This window comes from Aptenodytes patagonicus, chromosome 11, assembly GCF_965638725.1.
Source record: "Aptenodytes patagonicus chromosome 11, bAptPat1.pri.cur, whole genome shotgun sequence".
Classification (NCBI taxonomy): Eukaryota; Metazoa; Chordata; class Aves; order Sphenisciformes; family Spheniscidae; genus Aptenodytes; species Aptenodytes patagonicus.
In genome coordinates this window covers 15,273,062-15,289,369 of record NC_134959.1, presented here as the reverse complement: position 1 = coordinate 15,289,369, position 16,308 = coordinate 15,273,062, and the positions used below count along the sequence as shown (strand labels likewise).

General features: G+C 35.9%; 1 protein-coding gene across 8 annotated transcripts in view; it reads right to left on the bottom strand.

Annotated features, from left to right (window-relative positions):
- Nucleotides 1-5,453: 5,453 nt before the first annotated feature.
- Nucleotides 5,454-16,308, bottom strand: part of PHKB (phosphorylase kinase regulatory subunit beta) — an 84,568-nt gene continuing 73,713 nt past the window's right edge. For all 8 annotated transcript variants that reach the window (XM_076349244.1, XM_076349243.1, XM_076349245.1 and 5 more), the window contains 5 exons: nucleotides 14,470-14,604; nucleotides 10,209-10,338; nucleotides 9,692-9,799; nucleotides 8,321-8,461; nucleotides 5,454-6,358 (listed from right to left, as the gene is read on the bottom strand). In XM_076349244.1, coding sequence (XP_076205359.1) covers nucleotides 6,221-6,358; nucleotides 8,321-8,461; nucleotides 9,692-9,799; nucleotides 10,209-10,338; nucleotides 14,470-14,604 — 652 coding nt within the window. In that variant the 3' untranslated portion in view covers nucleotides 5,454-6,220. The remainder of the gene's footprint in view (nucleotides 6,359-8,320; nucleotides 8,462-9,691; nucleotides 9,800-10,208; nucleotides 10,339-14,469; nucleotides 14,605-16,308) is intronic.

Below are 16,308 nucleotides of genomic sequence, written 5' to 3'. Positions count from 1 at the left end.
GGCAGATGGAAATAACGCAGTTAAGAGCTTGTTGAATTTCCTTATGTTAATGATCTGGTGTTCAGGCAATGAAAAGAAAATATAGGGTGGAAATCACCAAAAGTAAGACTAAAACACAGCAAGTACTTAATCATTTCACATGTATTTAAACCCCTGAGATCCCTAATGGGGAAAGACATTTGTTCACAATGAAAAGCATTTTGGATTTAGTTAGCTCGGTCAATCTGGAGACATTGCATGAAGACCTTAAGAATCCCTTTTTGCGCATTGTTGAAAGACAGTTTTGTTTCTTCTTACTTGCATGCTTTCATGTCCTAGCCAGCATTGTTAGATACCTTTCAAAAATATGAGAATCTGTTAACATTTTCTTTCTAGTTTGTTTTTATTACTTATCATAGATTATAGAACAGATGCATGTAAACACTGTAGGTTAAGAGAATGTGCTAAAATTTTATCCAAGGGCATTGTTAATGTTTCCTTTATAAATTTTGCAGCATGATTTATCTTCAGGAAATGCAAGTAAGTTCAACTGTGTAGCATACCTAACTAAATACATACTGTCTGTCGCTAGAACACAGAAAATTGTTGGGTTTGCTTGCCTATGAGTCAGATTAGTCATCTGTGGAAGTCTGAATTGCAGCCAGATGACGTGTACACGAGCAATACCAGTAATTTCAGGTTCTAGTGGCGTGGCTAACTGACAACCCTGTTGCAGAGACCACAGTGATACAGTAGCCTTTCATAAGCAAACAAGGAGCTTGAGATGCTTGCATCCACCTTAGGCAACAAAGTAAAAAAAGATACAGTTCAATATATAGTCCCATTCCAGTTCAAAGTGGAATTAGATTATACATTTTCATTTCTGGAACGTAACCCAGAGTGGACACACATGCATTATTTATATCTCTTCAGTGATGTGATAGAAAGTGGGTTTTGGGGATGTTTTTTATCAATAATTTTCTTGGGAGTTGCTTTTTAGTAAGTTGTGTGTTTCCTACCTGGATGGAGTGACATGCAGGTTTTAGGTCTGTGGTCTTGTACAGATTTAAAATAATATTATGTCCTCTCTTCCTGTACACACTGGCACCTCAGTGGATTTCTTGCAATCCAGGTGGATTTCTTGATGTCCCTAGGCATAGAGCCTCTAGGCCTCTTTCTTTTGATTGTTTCACTAATGTGAAAGTTGAGTAAGAAATGGTTCCTACATTCTTTTTTCCTATGCGTGATGTCATCCTTTTTTCCCCTCTGTTTGGCCTCAACTTAATCACTAAAAACGCTAGCTAGTGGCAGTCTGAAAGAGCTGTGTAAGCTTCATGCAACTTGCCCATAGGGATCAGGCTTAGGTGAGCTCAATCCTTACTGTCTGGCACTAGCAGGAAACATTATTCCAAATAGCATCTCTTTTGTCTGAGAGAGTTGTTATTTTATGAAATAAGAGACTTAATTGCTACTTTTTTTGAGATTGGGTCAAAAATTATCCTGTATATATTTGGGTGAAGACAAGGGAAGTTGTTTTGTCCCTCTTCCCCTTCCCTTGTGAGAAGCATGCACTTTTACAGAATACTTACATAAGGAACTCTTGCAGACCTTTTAGGAGAGTCTTTCTGATTCAGGAAAGACCCACCACAAGTAGATTTTTACATTCCTTATATCTGGTGTTTCTACATTTGTTTTTGTTCCAGCTCTTGCTAATGTGCAAAATGAAAAGCATGCTCAGGTGGAAAAAACACCCATCATTTATAGTTCCTAATGTCAGAGTGCTACATAGGCAAATGAAAATAATACAACTTCCTTATTCCACTCCCACAAAACAAACACCCACAAAAACACAAGACCACAACAGCAAGGGGGAATCCTTTATGTCCTCTATAGTTAAGCTGTGTTTCCCTCTTACCTTCTCCCCATATTCACACACACAACCCATGACTTCTCTCCTGTTTGAGTGTGAAAGGAGCAGAAGTAGGTATGAACAGTGTATGTAGTCCAGCACATTTCCTTTGAGCTCTCAGCAGTGTTTCACAACACTGTTGCATTTTGTGTTTATGGCAGAGCACAGACTGTCTTTCTTGCTTATGTAATTTTCTCTTCCCATGCTGCAAGGCTTAGCTCATTAGGGATAGTTTAAAAGACTGTCACACTTCTGGAGAGGAGAGTATGTTTGGCAGGGGTTTTGTGGATCATAATGATCTAAAAATCCAATCAAGCAGTTTTCTTGATTGATTTTGGGATGCGATACATAGAGGTGCAATTAATTCCACTGAAGCCTATTTTCTTAATTTATATTTTAGGCATCTGACTGCCCCACCACTCCCACTTCTTTTGGTACATTTATTTTTTCCTCTTACAAACTAGCATACAAAGACTCTTCTAGGTATATGCTCTGACTGTATTGATGTTTTTTTTGTTAAATATATGTCTTCCAGGGATATTAGTACTATAATACCTATGTAGCTGAAAAGCATTTTTACAGAAGGATAATTTTAAGTCTCAAGAATGCTGTTGGTCAAGCAGGTAGACTTTCTTGAAAACTGTAGGAGGTACATAAATATAAAATGACACTGATCATGAACGCTGACGATTTCTTGAGGAATTTTCATGGCATGAACTCCATGTATAAGGTTTAAGAAACTATTTTAAATAGCAGTGAAAACAAAAAATGTGAGACCTGAATTACAAAAGCACAATGGTAGCTATCTAATGGTATTATCATACTGATCCTAAGCTTGCTGTTATCAAATACGTTGCATGCTGACAGACCTTGATGACAAAATGTTATTCAGAAAAATGCCCCAACCGTCAATGTTTTGATAGCATCACGTTACATGCCCCAGGACTGAGCCAACAAAAGTCCTTTCAAATCAGGATCTCTTACTACATTTTCTGCTCTGGTGGATTAGCAAGTAATAAAGAGGATTTCTCAGAGATTGATTTATTATTAATCTGGTTGTCTATTTCTTTTCTGTATCAGTTCTGTATCAGTTGCACAAACTGATACGTAGGCAAAATATGTCTGAAAATTCATACAGAGGAAAGCAACAAAGCTAACAGCAAAAATGCCAGGAAAGTCAGCTTTGAATTGAATCAGCTTCTTACCTTGTGAATTCTCTCGAGGAATAGAGCAGTTTGAAATGTCTGATGTACTGTGAACATGACACCTATTAACGGTCACAGTAATCCACAGTGTGAAGACGATGGTTTTGGCAAAATCGAAGGTGATTGAGTTTGGGGTTAGAGAGGGGGGTGGATTATGTGCATTTTCATCAGGAGTTGCCACTGCAAGTTGGTATTTCCCCTCTTTCTAATAGCAGAGGAAAACTGAAGTTTTTTCTGTGGTTTGCTTAGCTGAATTCATTTGATCTTACTCTCAAGAGTGATGGAAGGAATGTGGGGGAAAAATGGTGTTTGAATGGATCCTACTTCCCCTGGTAAGCGGAATGTTTTTTCAAGTTTTGGAACACTGTGAAGGTGTATAATAAGGTAACTGAATGGTGTGAACCGATATTGAACCCTTTGGGACTTACTTCTTTAATGGCTGCAGCAACTCTATTGCCAGTAGCTCTTCTAAGTAAGTACACAGGGGACTATATTGATTGTTGCACCTCCGGTTATTAAGTCTGCAACCCCAAACACATCTCTTTCCTTGTCCTCTTGAGACAGAATGTTTTCAAAGAAATCAGGACCAAGTTTGTTAAATATTAACCACACATTACTTGAGCTATGGTTGTTTAAAAACTATCTGGTTTACCATTTATTTTCTGCTACCCTCTTTATTCTCACCAAGGTTTCTCTTTCCCCTGTGATCTCAAACAATTTATGAGGTAGGAAAAGATGTTTACTTGAGTAGAAATTTTAGTTTCTTTTCCAGTTGTCTTGTGTTGCCTTTTAAAACTATAATTTAGTAGGCATGCTATGTGAGAGCCATTTGTACCAAGCTCCTTTCTTGTCCCTGCTTCAGGAAGAGAAGATGATGATATTGTCCTTCCAGACACGAGAACCTTTTTCAGAGAATGTGGACTCTGCTGGATTTTGGTGTATCTTCCTCTTCTAATCTAGGTACTTAGCCTTATTTTGTAGAAGTTGAAAAACTGCCACAATCACAATTTCATAAACCATGTGTTCAAGGTGATAAAGGAAAACACAAATAGTTTGCATGGATTTTCATTCCAAGTTTCTATAAGGAAAAGCAGTGACTGGGGTTTTCATTCACTTGCAGTTACACAGTTCAGACCAAGATCAGCAAACTTGAGACTTACTAGTAACTGGAGGTACTGAAGGAGTAAGAGCAGAAGAGAAGCAGTAAGAAGTGATAAGTGATGTAAAAAATCCAAAACTGCTATCCTGCTATTTGAAGAATTACTGTGCAGTTAAATTTTAAATCACAAGCAATTGCAAAACCCAACAACAGTGCTACTGTCTAGCAAAATGCCAGTGCTCCTGAAGTAATCTGTAGATTTTGTATTTAAAGGATTGTTTCCTTTCAACAGGATTTATAGTTTGTAGACAAGAGTTCTGCTCTGTGTTTGTATGGCAAAAGATACATCAATTTTTAAGAGTATTTTTTAAAACATTAGAAATAGACGTGCTCGCTACCTATTTAATCACTGATCCATGACCAGCTGTAGATCTGCAAGCAATACTTTAAAAAAAAAAAAAGGCAAGTTGATAACTCCTAAGGCAGTAATGAACTAAAAAATTTGAGGATATGTTGGATTGCTCTTTAAACTAGTGGCTCATTCAGTATTTAGAACTGAGTCCGCTGTTTAATTGTAGTCTTCTTGCTGGAGTTAGAGCAATGCTGTAGCCCCTCAGACAACATTCTATTAATTAAATGTACTAACATGCTACAATAATGTACCCAACAGTGAATAACTAGTGTGTGTTTCTTCTGGATTTTCCTTCCCCATCTCCCCTGCCACCTCTCCACTATTCTCTGAATGATAAATGTATTACAGCAAGGAAGAGCAGTAAGACCACTACTCTAATAGCCCAAAATGAGCTTTTCCAACCTTACTCATTCTCCACATCATTTGACAAGAGATTTGTTAATGGTTTAGTGTCCTCCTTCAACAACAAATTCTTCTACCATTTTGGTTTGAGAAGGATCGATTCTGTGATTTCTGGGGAAGTCCTGCAAATCAGGGAAGTACTAACCACTGCCTAGGTGTGTTCAAATAAATACTCCTCTTGTGCCCAGATTCACTCCCATCACTTTTGCCATTCGTTTTGCCCTCTCTCTCTAAGTAAGTTAAACTACCTGCCTTTAATATCAATATGGCAACAATTTATTGACAGTTGAGTTGTAGCTGGTGAATGTTAATTTAATTATCAAAACATTTGAGGACCAGTTCTAAAGCTTTAGTACATTTTGTGCTGCTAAAAGAGGCACTTTAATGATCCATTCAAGGTGGTTCCAGTAGCACATTAAAAGTTTGCCACTAAAGTCAACAGGAGTCTTTGCATGTAACTTATTTTTATTGACAGGTTTTTTTTACAAGCATTTACTTTTTATTAATTTCACCAAAATAAAGCATATAGCATACAGTATTTTCACACATTTAGGAAACAAATAAGTGTATCTTGAATTCTTTCATGCATTGATAGCTTATGTAACAAAAAGTTTTTTCTTCATTGATGTTAATTTTAAATACAATTTGTTTGCCCTTTTTTTTTAAACAAACTTTTATCTTGTTACCATACGTTTCCCTTGTTAACTTACAGATGTTTAAACAACAATTGGGAAACCGCAGTGATATTTATTGCTAGAGATATAAAGTTGCTCTATTCAGATGAAACCTGTATATCAAGTTATCAACTGGTAAATTAAAAAAAAAAAAAACCTAAATGTACATTGTCAATTGAACTGATACAGAAAAACTTGTTTATACCTCTATTTATAATTACAAAGACAAAATCTCATACTGCATTTCTCTTGAAGTTACCAACTATGTTAAATGCATAATTTAAGATCATAAATACAGTCCCATTCAACTTAATCAAATATCATAGGACTAACTTCATGTGCTCAGAGTTTCGTGCTGCATAGTTGAGAAAGGAAAAAATTAGGTGGCACTTAGTATCTTTAATGGCACTTCTTTTAGCAAAGGATAGCATACATTTGTATTACTAGCCAGGGTTACTCTTCAAAACAGTATTTTAATACATGCATGAAAAATAATAGAACACTAAATAAAGCAACAATTCCTATGTTGTGTTTCAAGCTTTAGCTAACAGTACAAGGATCATCATTGCTTGGTTTCATTTCCCCTTCCAGCAATAAAGTGATCACAGCTTTACTCAAGTAGCTGCATGTTCCCTTTTTTCCCATTGGGTGAGTGTTGTAGAATGCAGTCATGTGATCCTGCAGGAGAGGGAAAAGATGTTTCCAAATTTTTTTAAATCCAAGAACCAAACCACAGGTGGCACATGAACTAATTCATTAATCAGATCAACAACACAGGTTTCCTTCACTGAACACCTGTTTTGCACAGTTAAAACATCTGCTTATTCTCAAATTATATATTGGCTGCTATAATAAAGGTTCAACTCTTTATTTCAGGAAATTGGTTACTTTTATTAAATCAAGGGCAGAGATTGTGTGGTGAAAATATTAGACTTCTGTAGTTTTAGGGTGTGTTTGAAATTACTGGAGTAAATACTTTCGATGTTTATTACATATTAACAGGGAATTAACAAAGTTCAAAATATTTGCAAGTCAGTTCAATGGAAGAGCATAATTCAGACAAATTAGGATTTCTTTTAGCAGTGTTAGGAAAACCTGAGACAGAATATCATCAGAACAATCCTAAATAGGATTAATCCTAAACAGTTACCTGCCAGCGGGCATATACCTGGGAATATGGGAGAGTCAGGTTCCAGAAAATTTTAATGTAAGGAGTTGGAATTTCCAACAACAACAGTCTTAAAGATACTATTCACAACTATAAATCGGGATTTCTTTCTAAGAGACAAAAAGGCATCATTCTAAGTAGATCTGGGCTTGGAAAAAAATCCATCACTTTAATGGAGGCTAGGGCAGCACGAGTAAAAATTGGGTTTTGCATGGGATTTTTCTTTCTGTTTATAGCCATTGGGGATTTCCAGCTTGTCACAGAATTCAGTAGCATATTCAAGATACTGTGCAGAGCTGGCACTTAATAGCCATTTGTGTGGATGATAAGTCTGATTTTGCTACGGCTGCAACCACAGCGTCATTACCCTCCAAAATGGGCAGGCCAAAAGAATCAACTTCAAGAAAATTGTGTCCTTTTAAAAACAAAGGTAGTGTGCAAGGTGATATGTTGCTAAGGCTGGATATCTGGCTTGCTTTCAAATCTTATTACAAAAAAGTAGTGGCAAAAAAGTGAATCTTGAAACTTTTGGAAGAATTCTTAAGGAACGCATCCTTCCTCATCTTTTAAAGGAGCTAAATTCAGCAACAGGAAGTGCTGTTGCATATCAATATGTTATGAATCAATAGATTATTCAGAGCTAGCACAGATATCTCCGAATATATTGTGCACAATAAAATGCCAGACGGAGCGAGGAAGATCATCCTCAGTAACACAGGGATTTACTCCACTACTTTACTCATATTTCCTCCTTCAACCAGTTCAATGAACCTGGCTTTATTACAGAATGTCAGAGCTTTGAGGCACCAAAACTTGTAGCGAGAATATTTAGAGGTCTTTAAAGCATAAAACCTAAAATCCCAGTGAAGTAAATCTTAAAAGCTACTTAATGATCAAGATTCAGTTGTTTGGATTTTAAGCCTTAGTAAAAGCTTGCTAGGTCATGAATGCAACTCTAGCACAAAAATCAGTAGCTAAGAACAGTTTTGCATTTCAAGTTCTTACATTAGTATTGTCAATGAGTTCTTTGGCTACTAAATTTTTCTTAGTATCGGTGTACCTAAGATCCTAAGTTCACACTTCCTTGAGGAACTTTAGTTTTTTCTTTCTTTTTTTTGTTATTCTTAACTCTTCTCTGTTCTGGTGTCCCCCCTAATTAATTCTTTCCCCTTTAAGGAGTATTATAACTATTTCAGCTTTACCCCGACTCTCATTTCAGAGCTATGTAACACTGTGAGTGTTCTCCTTACTGTACCAGTTTGAATTCACAATTCAGCGATAAAGTAAGTGCACACCTTTTATCTCTGCTTACAGGCTCTTGCAGACTTATGCAGCACTTGGGTATATTCATTATTTGTGTTCCATTCTGAACTCCTATGAATTGCTTTTTATTCTGAACTGCAGAGAATTAACATTTATAACTAACTTCAGTAAGAATGGTAAATTCTGTAAGACAGTAATATTTTACTCACTTGTTTTTCAGCTCCCTTTGGACTGCTGTGATCTTTCTGAAAGTCATTAAATGCTTCTTGCACCACTTTGTCCAAGTCCACTTTGCCCTGGAACTCCAGCTCAGGGTTTCTCTCCAAAATAACAGATATAACCATCAACAACTAGAAGGCAGAAAAAGACTGTAAGACTTCAAACTTGTTTTGTTAAAATTCAGGTTACATAAAAGCACTGTTAATAATTGCATATGCCTCTTTCAAGCAGGAAGCCATTTAATAATGGCATAAGTAATAGTGCACAGATAATAGAATTCTGACTTTGATAAAAGAATCACTGAAAAAGCAGGATTTTATGAAAGGTTACGATTTCTGGTGACTACCTTGTTAAGGGCTCTGCGTAAACGATTGACATTAACATCTAACTTTGCTGGGAGACAAGGAAGTTATTTTCCAATTTATTCAGTTCACTGTGCGGCTGCACAAATGCTGGTGCTCTGCCAATGGAAGGGTGAAAAGTAGCAAACGCTAAACCTCAGCATTTGATGTTCTGAGGCATAATCACACATGGTATAATCGTACTACGACGGTGAAGGTGAATGTGACAAGTGACTTCTTGTAATAACTACAAGCGGGCAGTAGAGTCTATACTTGTCATCTTGGGTTTTGATAATTGTGTTCTCTTCCAGCAAAATTTGAGGACTTTCTAGCAGCAGTATGACCATTACTTGTTAGCCAGAATTGAGATGGATTTGATTTTACTGTGGACTAATTCTCACACACACCGGAGGCATATACTTGAGAACTAACAATGAACGCTGCTGACAGCACAGATGTCAGTTACCAAGGGTACAGATGCTCTTGATCTGTTCAGAAAGTATACATTATGTGCAGTGGTGGGGAAGGAGTTTAAACAGCCTCTTGCTTTACTGTGTATGGGAACATAAGGAAACTGGAAGTTAGTTGATTCAGTAGCATAAAGCAACTTACTAGAGAGCCTCAGCAAAATGGGAAAAAAGAATCTATCGCAGGGCAAACTGGTATTTTAGAGCAGTTTTTCCCTAGACCTAGAAAATTGTTAGGAAAAGGCATGGGCTAGGGACTTGAAGGAAAGCTACTTTGGAATTACTCTTCGTATTAGTTTTTGCCTCCTATGACCTAATTTATTGGCACTGTCATTAATATTTATCTATTTGCTAAAGGGGGAGAACATCAAGAGCTTCGTATATTCTGAACATGTTAACAGGAACCTGTTTAATCGTACAAAATCTATGGAGAAGCCACTGAAGCAAGTGTTTATACTTAAAATGCTATTTCGTCAAATATTTGAGCTTTTTGTTTTTAAGCTGTAACATATTCATGTACATTATAAAATTTCATTCATTGTAGGCCACAGACCTCTACAATAATTTGCCTGTATTCTGGCTGGTCAATATTTTGCAGCATATCTTCAACTAGAAGGGAAAAATTCATTTCATACATCGTCATATCCGATAAGGTTGGTTGCTGAAAAACAAATAATACTTTTACTCAAAGACCATTTGCAATAAATCAAAACCACCCCCAGGTAGAACCTATTTGCTTGTTGAATAAATAATACTCAGCTAAGAAGTATGACCACTGTAGGATCAAAAAGGGAGCAGATTTCAGAGTCCATGACTTGGAAAGGGTCTTCTAGACTGATGCCTTTATAATTGTGTTTTAATAGAAATAACTGACTTCTATTCTTATTGTATTTTAGTCAGAACCAAAAAGAAAACTTGAAAATATTTTTTTTTTTAAATTTATTAAATCATAACAGGAACAAATTACCCTAAGTAATACATCATGGCATAAAACAGACATTAACGATAAAATAATTCACCATTAATAGTCAGGTAGAGCAGAAATAACTGAGCATCTCTGCTGGTTTTACCTGTGGTAAAAATTTCCCTGCCACTATTAAACCATTAGGGCTTCTCTCTAAGATCTGCCACACCCGATCATAGAATCCAGCAGGAGTTCGGTTGAGAGAACCATCTATCTGTCTTCTGTTTAGCCAGCCTCTGTGGACAAAGAAAACCGAGAACTTGAAGTAAAAAACTGTTACGGATGCAGAACCAAGCCGTGTTGTGTGGTGTAAGCCAGTAAGGTAAGCAGTGACATCAAATACATATTAATGATGCATATGCAGTATATGTTGTGTTTTCTGGTGAGTTACACTCTAAAGCAAACAAATTCAAGATGCTCAGCATATAGAGGTTAGAATGTTATTCTTACGTGTGTGTTTGTGCTTTATGTAACTGGAGTGAAAGAATTAACTGTGAAATCTATCCAGTGCAGCACAGTAACAGTAGTAGGCTGAATTCATCATGTCTAATCAATTTAAGTCACCACAAACAAAAACATACCTAAAACAGAAGTCACTGTGTGGTACCTATGACAGCCAAATTTATACACACTGAAAAAACCCGATACTAACTATAATATTAACATTTGTTTTATCATACTACAATAGGCAAAACAATTCATTATATAAATACAGCTCAATAAATTCTGCATCTATAAACTACAAAATGTAATAGATAATGGATTAGAAACACCTATCATTCTAATTTAAATACCAGGTTAGAAAAATGCATTTCAGCAGGATTGCTGAAGGTAAGTTTTTTTTATGATGGTGTGTAGAAAAACAAGTGGCCTGTAAATTTAGAAAATCCGACAGAATGGTTTTGTTAAACTAAAGCTTTGAACAAATTGAGTTACATTCTCCACAAATTACAAATTTTGTTTGCCTTCAAAAGCATACTGTCCCCACCTTTTTCTTACCTACAGCCATGAAGTCTGGAATTTAATTTCCGTATTTTTCCTTCTGAGCATTACTGCAGCAATGGGGCTTTAGCCAAAATGTTTTGAGATACCAGCAATGGAACTTTAAGAAGTGGCAGCCATGGGTATGATTTTAATTGGTGGATTCACAGTACAGAATTAAGTCTTGTGTAGCAGTACTTGCACATATTGACAGAAGAGGTTTCCTAAAAGTTACTGTCCTGAGTTGCTTTTTAAATTTTAAGTAGAAAATCTATCTTTATATGGTAAGAGAGTAGTGAGAGCTCTCCTAGGAAGCAAAGCTCTGATGAAAAGCAACTAATACTTCCGTGTCTTAGCTTAATATTCCTGCAAAAGAGTTTTTTAAAAAAAGTTCCAGGTCACAAACAGCTCTTTTATAACCTTAATAAGGTTATAAAATTATTAATTTAATTAATTAAATTAATTAAAATAATTAAGGTTCCCTTAGTAAGAGGGAACAAGTACTTCAGGAAGCACCTCATTCAGGAAAGGTGGCAAGTTTCTACACCTAAATATTTGGATATTTGCAGCACAGGAATCAACACACTATTACACATTATTTACCACTGTGGATTTGTTTGGAGTTGGGTTTTTTTTTGAAAACTACATTTAAATTACTGCTTGGTAACATGGCTTTCTGTATTTCTAAGACCTGGTTCCGGTAGGTTGTTTGGAAAGAAGGGGAAGGAGGGGGAAAAAAAAAAAAGGAAATGCCCTGGTCAACTTTTTTAACAGTATTGTTCTGTTGTTCTGCAGAACTTTTGTAGCCTAGCTCAAATGAAATTCAGCACTAACATTTTTGGGTTTTTTAGTTTTTCCTCTGTTTGTATTGCTAGATTAACTTGATATGTTCAGAATAAAATTACTTGTCAGTAAAATTACTTGTTTATGCAGACGCCAGTGTGCCTCATGAAATAACAAAAAGATCTTACATTTAAAAACCGTAATCTTAAATACTGGACAAATGGTGAGAATTCCTTCTGAGATCTGACCAGAAAAGAGAACTCTAATTCAGACAATTCCATGGATGTTCTTACACTTTTCTTAAGTTTCTTAGTGTAGCTCCCAACTACACTAGAAGGCCAAACAAACAGTGTGTAGTTTTTGGTTTTTTTAAAAGAAAGAAAGAAAGAAGTATCACTAAGGTGGTGCATTTTCTGAACAGGTTTGAGCTCTAGGTATAACTGGGATATGCTTTATGAGAACAAAGGAGATATTTAAAGTTAAAGCTTTAAAGCACCTGTGATACAATAGCAGTCACTGACTTACTATTGACTTCTAATTACTTCCCACTGCCAGGATCAAGCCAATATGCAGTGTTTTTTTTCCTGGATAACTGTATTGGATTAACATGGCAAATTAAGAAAAAAGGTCTCATAAATCACTTCTCAGTAAAACACTTAACTGCCAAAAACTTGTCCCTGTTATGACAGTTCCATCTCATTCTCTGCACAGCTCTGTCCTTGGACTAGGACAAGAAAACACTCATAAAAACAGAAAGACAAGTTGTGATAGAAATAAAAGGTGGTTTTCTTAATACAAAGAAAGAAGCATTTGAAGATGTAAAAAATACTCCGACCTATCTATCTAACTTACTATGGTAAGGAAGAGAGTCCTGTAAACTGTATGAGCAAAATGAGTTTTATAACTGTTTGGACCGTTAAAAGAACAATGCTCCATTTTAAAAAGGCTACTCACAATCTTGTGACCTACATAGATAGGTCAAAAAGAATACCTGTGGAAGTTTGCACTCTGTTGGTGATATATATATAAAAATATATATTTATCTATATGATATCATATCATGGAGCCCAGTGTAAGAGGTAGGAAAATTGCAAAAATTTTACCCTCCATGAAAACTTGGAGAGACTGTTAGGGAAGTACATATACCACTAGCCCTTCATGTATGACAAATTAATTGGCAGCGATACATGGTATCACAGCAGCAGAGATTTTTTTTCTAAAAATCACAAAAGTAGGAAAAACTGTCATAGAAAGAAAACCCAAGGAGACAGTGTTCTGTATTTCCTGTCAGGAAGAGAACTTTTAAAAACAAGTCACTAATGGGTAAGGAAAAATGAGCTAGTAATACTGTACAGGAAGAAGTAAAAGATGCGAAGTTTTGAAGGATATGCTGGCTAGCTTTTGTACTCAGATAATCCCCAAAAAAGAATCTTCATCATCAGAAAATCAACCAGAGTGCTCTTTGCTGATCCAGCTATTGTACATTAAAGGAATCAAAAGCAGAAGGCACTGTGACAACTCATGTAAGATCTCTAATGAAGGATGGTGCTTGAATTGCTTACTGCGATTGACCAAATTGTTTCCTAAATAGCATAATATTTAATGGAAAAGGCTGCAAAGAGAAACCTAGGGTTGTTCTGCTAATAGAAGAATAATGTCAACATCGACATGAGTAGAGACAGCAACTAAACAGCAAGCATTAATAACCACAACCAAGACACTGAAAAGCATGGGGGAGATAAAGAGTACATAGTCAGTTGGACTGAGATTCTACGTCACACAAGTTAGATAAGAGAGAGCTGACAGCGATTTAAGGAGCTTGTTTCTCAGGCATTATAGATTGGGGAAAAAAACAGACTGTGTTTTTAATTAAGCAGGAACATAAGTAGTATGACGTGGTATATTTCCTCTTTGTTGAGAGAAAAGGCCATCATCCATTCAGTCAAGGACTATGGAAATTAGCAGCAGTATTATGTGCCAAAGTTTAATGTAACTTAACTAGAAGTAAAGCCTACAGGAGCACTTTTGACTTTACTCTTATCAATATAGTTAAGTGGAAATACCATAATTTTAACTTTTGTCTTGCACACTTTGTATCACAATGAATGCTCTTTTTGGCAGCTAGTTACAGCTTGGAGAAAAGATTACAAGTTTCAGGCAGCACTGCTATCTCTTGAGAATTCTAGGCAACATCTGTTCTTAATTCATATAATAAGCTAGAAGAAAGAGGACACTGAAGAGCAGACAAACTGTTCTTACAAGTTACTTAAGTAGACCGTATTGAGTAATTTTTGGCTCCTTTCCACACATCAAAAAAGGTAATGCTTCACGTTAGAGTAGTAATCTCTATACTTTGGCAGTAAAGACTTCCACAAAGATAAAGCTGAAAAGGGAAGATGCAGTATAAAAGAAACAATTGTAGAACCTGGACACAGGTGAAAGAATGAAAAAGTGCATTTTTGCTACCTTTCCTTAAATAAGTATATTGCTGGTTGTAGATGCCTAGTGATTTCAGATGTATACAAAGTAGTTCAGAAATGAAAATTACTTGAACAGCCTATTATGAATGAAAACAGGTGCCACAAACCCGCACATCTCATTACCTTCCCTGCTGCTGTGGTTGAAGAATATCCAGCAGAAGCTGCTTCACTTCACTAGGGGACATCTGGTATAAGTCTTTAGTTGGCATATCCCCAGCACGGATTTTCAATTCATACTTCATAGCATGGATAATCCATCTAAAGTAAAGGGAGGAATACATTTATTAATTAAATACAAAGTTTCCGAAGATGAAAAATTTGTCTAATAAAATAGCTCATAAGAATTCCATATGATCCTGCTATTTGGCTGTCAGGACATGCATAAAATATCAAACAACTACTCCACTACTCTTACTGTGTTGTGGAATTTACTCAGATTTTGTGTTTGTTTGCAATATGGTACAACCTGAGAGGGATAATGCATAGATTTTAAGAAATGGGTTGTGAAGCATGCTTTTCATAGGGAAGATATATTTGACCACTATTCCCCTACGTCCCATGTTCATTAAGACAAACATTTACCTGCCTTCTGATGTTAAAATTCCTACTCAAAATTATGCTCTGACAGTATATGCATTTTGCTGATGAGTTTTAAAAAAACATAAAAATTAAATTATTGTACATTTAAAAAGACACTTCAGGGCTTATTTATAGTTTTAGCCTTTGAAATTCCTTTTTGCAGTCTATCACACTTTTCTTTCTTTTGCTACTCCCTTTTGAAAAGATTTGATTAAATAAAAATATGGCAGTAGTGAAGATTTTTCAGCCTTAGGTATCAGAGAGGCAGAACTTTGCAAATTATTGAAGGAAAATGCTGAACTGTATTCTGCACATCATATAAAAACAGTGATACAGCCTCTACTATAATATCAAAGGTGAAATAATGTATAGATACATCTGAAGCAAGATAACTGAGCATGGAGCTTGGTCTCTTACCATCTACATTGCTTCAGTTCAAGTAGATATTACTATCAAAAGGGAAAAGAAACTTAACTAGTTTTTCTTCAAACAGTCCATCATATAACACCTGCTCAAGTCTGGGTTACATCAAAAAGCCTTACTCTGTTTATCAGAAAATGCAGAGTATTCCTAAGAGAGTTACCTTGTCATCAGTATAGTCACATTCCACAGGCATTTAATTATTTAGCCTACAAGGTATAGAATGTTTTTGTTTATCTAAGTTAAGTCACAACCTTTTCTGAAGGATTCTTAGTAACTACACAGAATTCTCAGATGTCTGGCCAACTGATTCAATGTTGCTTTAAATTTAGATTTCTAGGATCATTCATTGAAGGTGCAAGATACAACAGAATATTAGGCAACATGGACATACTACGTTATCCAGAACACACTACTTTTATTTATTTTAGTGGGTGAATAGTGCCCTTCTCTCATTACTAAGATTAATAAACACAACTGGCTTAGGAATCGGTTCCTTTTTCACTGATGACTCAAATGCATCCGCATGGAAGTCATTCACTGGTATTTTCTCTTTGCAGTGGCCTACAAAACATAACAAAGTCAAGAGTGGACCTCCTACCGAACTCTTCACTGATAAGAGGTGGGTAGAAGTCAGTTGGTTAGAGGTTTTTACAGTAATAGGGCTGTCAGGAACTTGATCTATTTCAACATGAAACCCTGAAAACAAATCAGTAATGACAATAAATCAAATCATTATCAAACTGGAAGGGTGTTTCTGCAAGAAGGTTAATTTTGCTCACTGGAGTGGGTGATAACACTGAAATAAAGGAAATTGAATCTTTGGCATTAACCTTGGAAGAAAGAAAAAAAAAATTCCAAAAAGGATTAGCTACGGAGAATGAGGAAGGGGAGGAAAGAGGAGTAGCAAGGATCTGTAGAGGGTACAGAAAAGGTATTTAATTGCAAAAGGGTAGATGTACT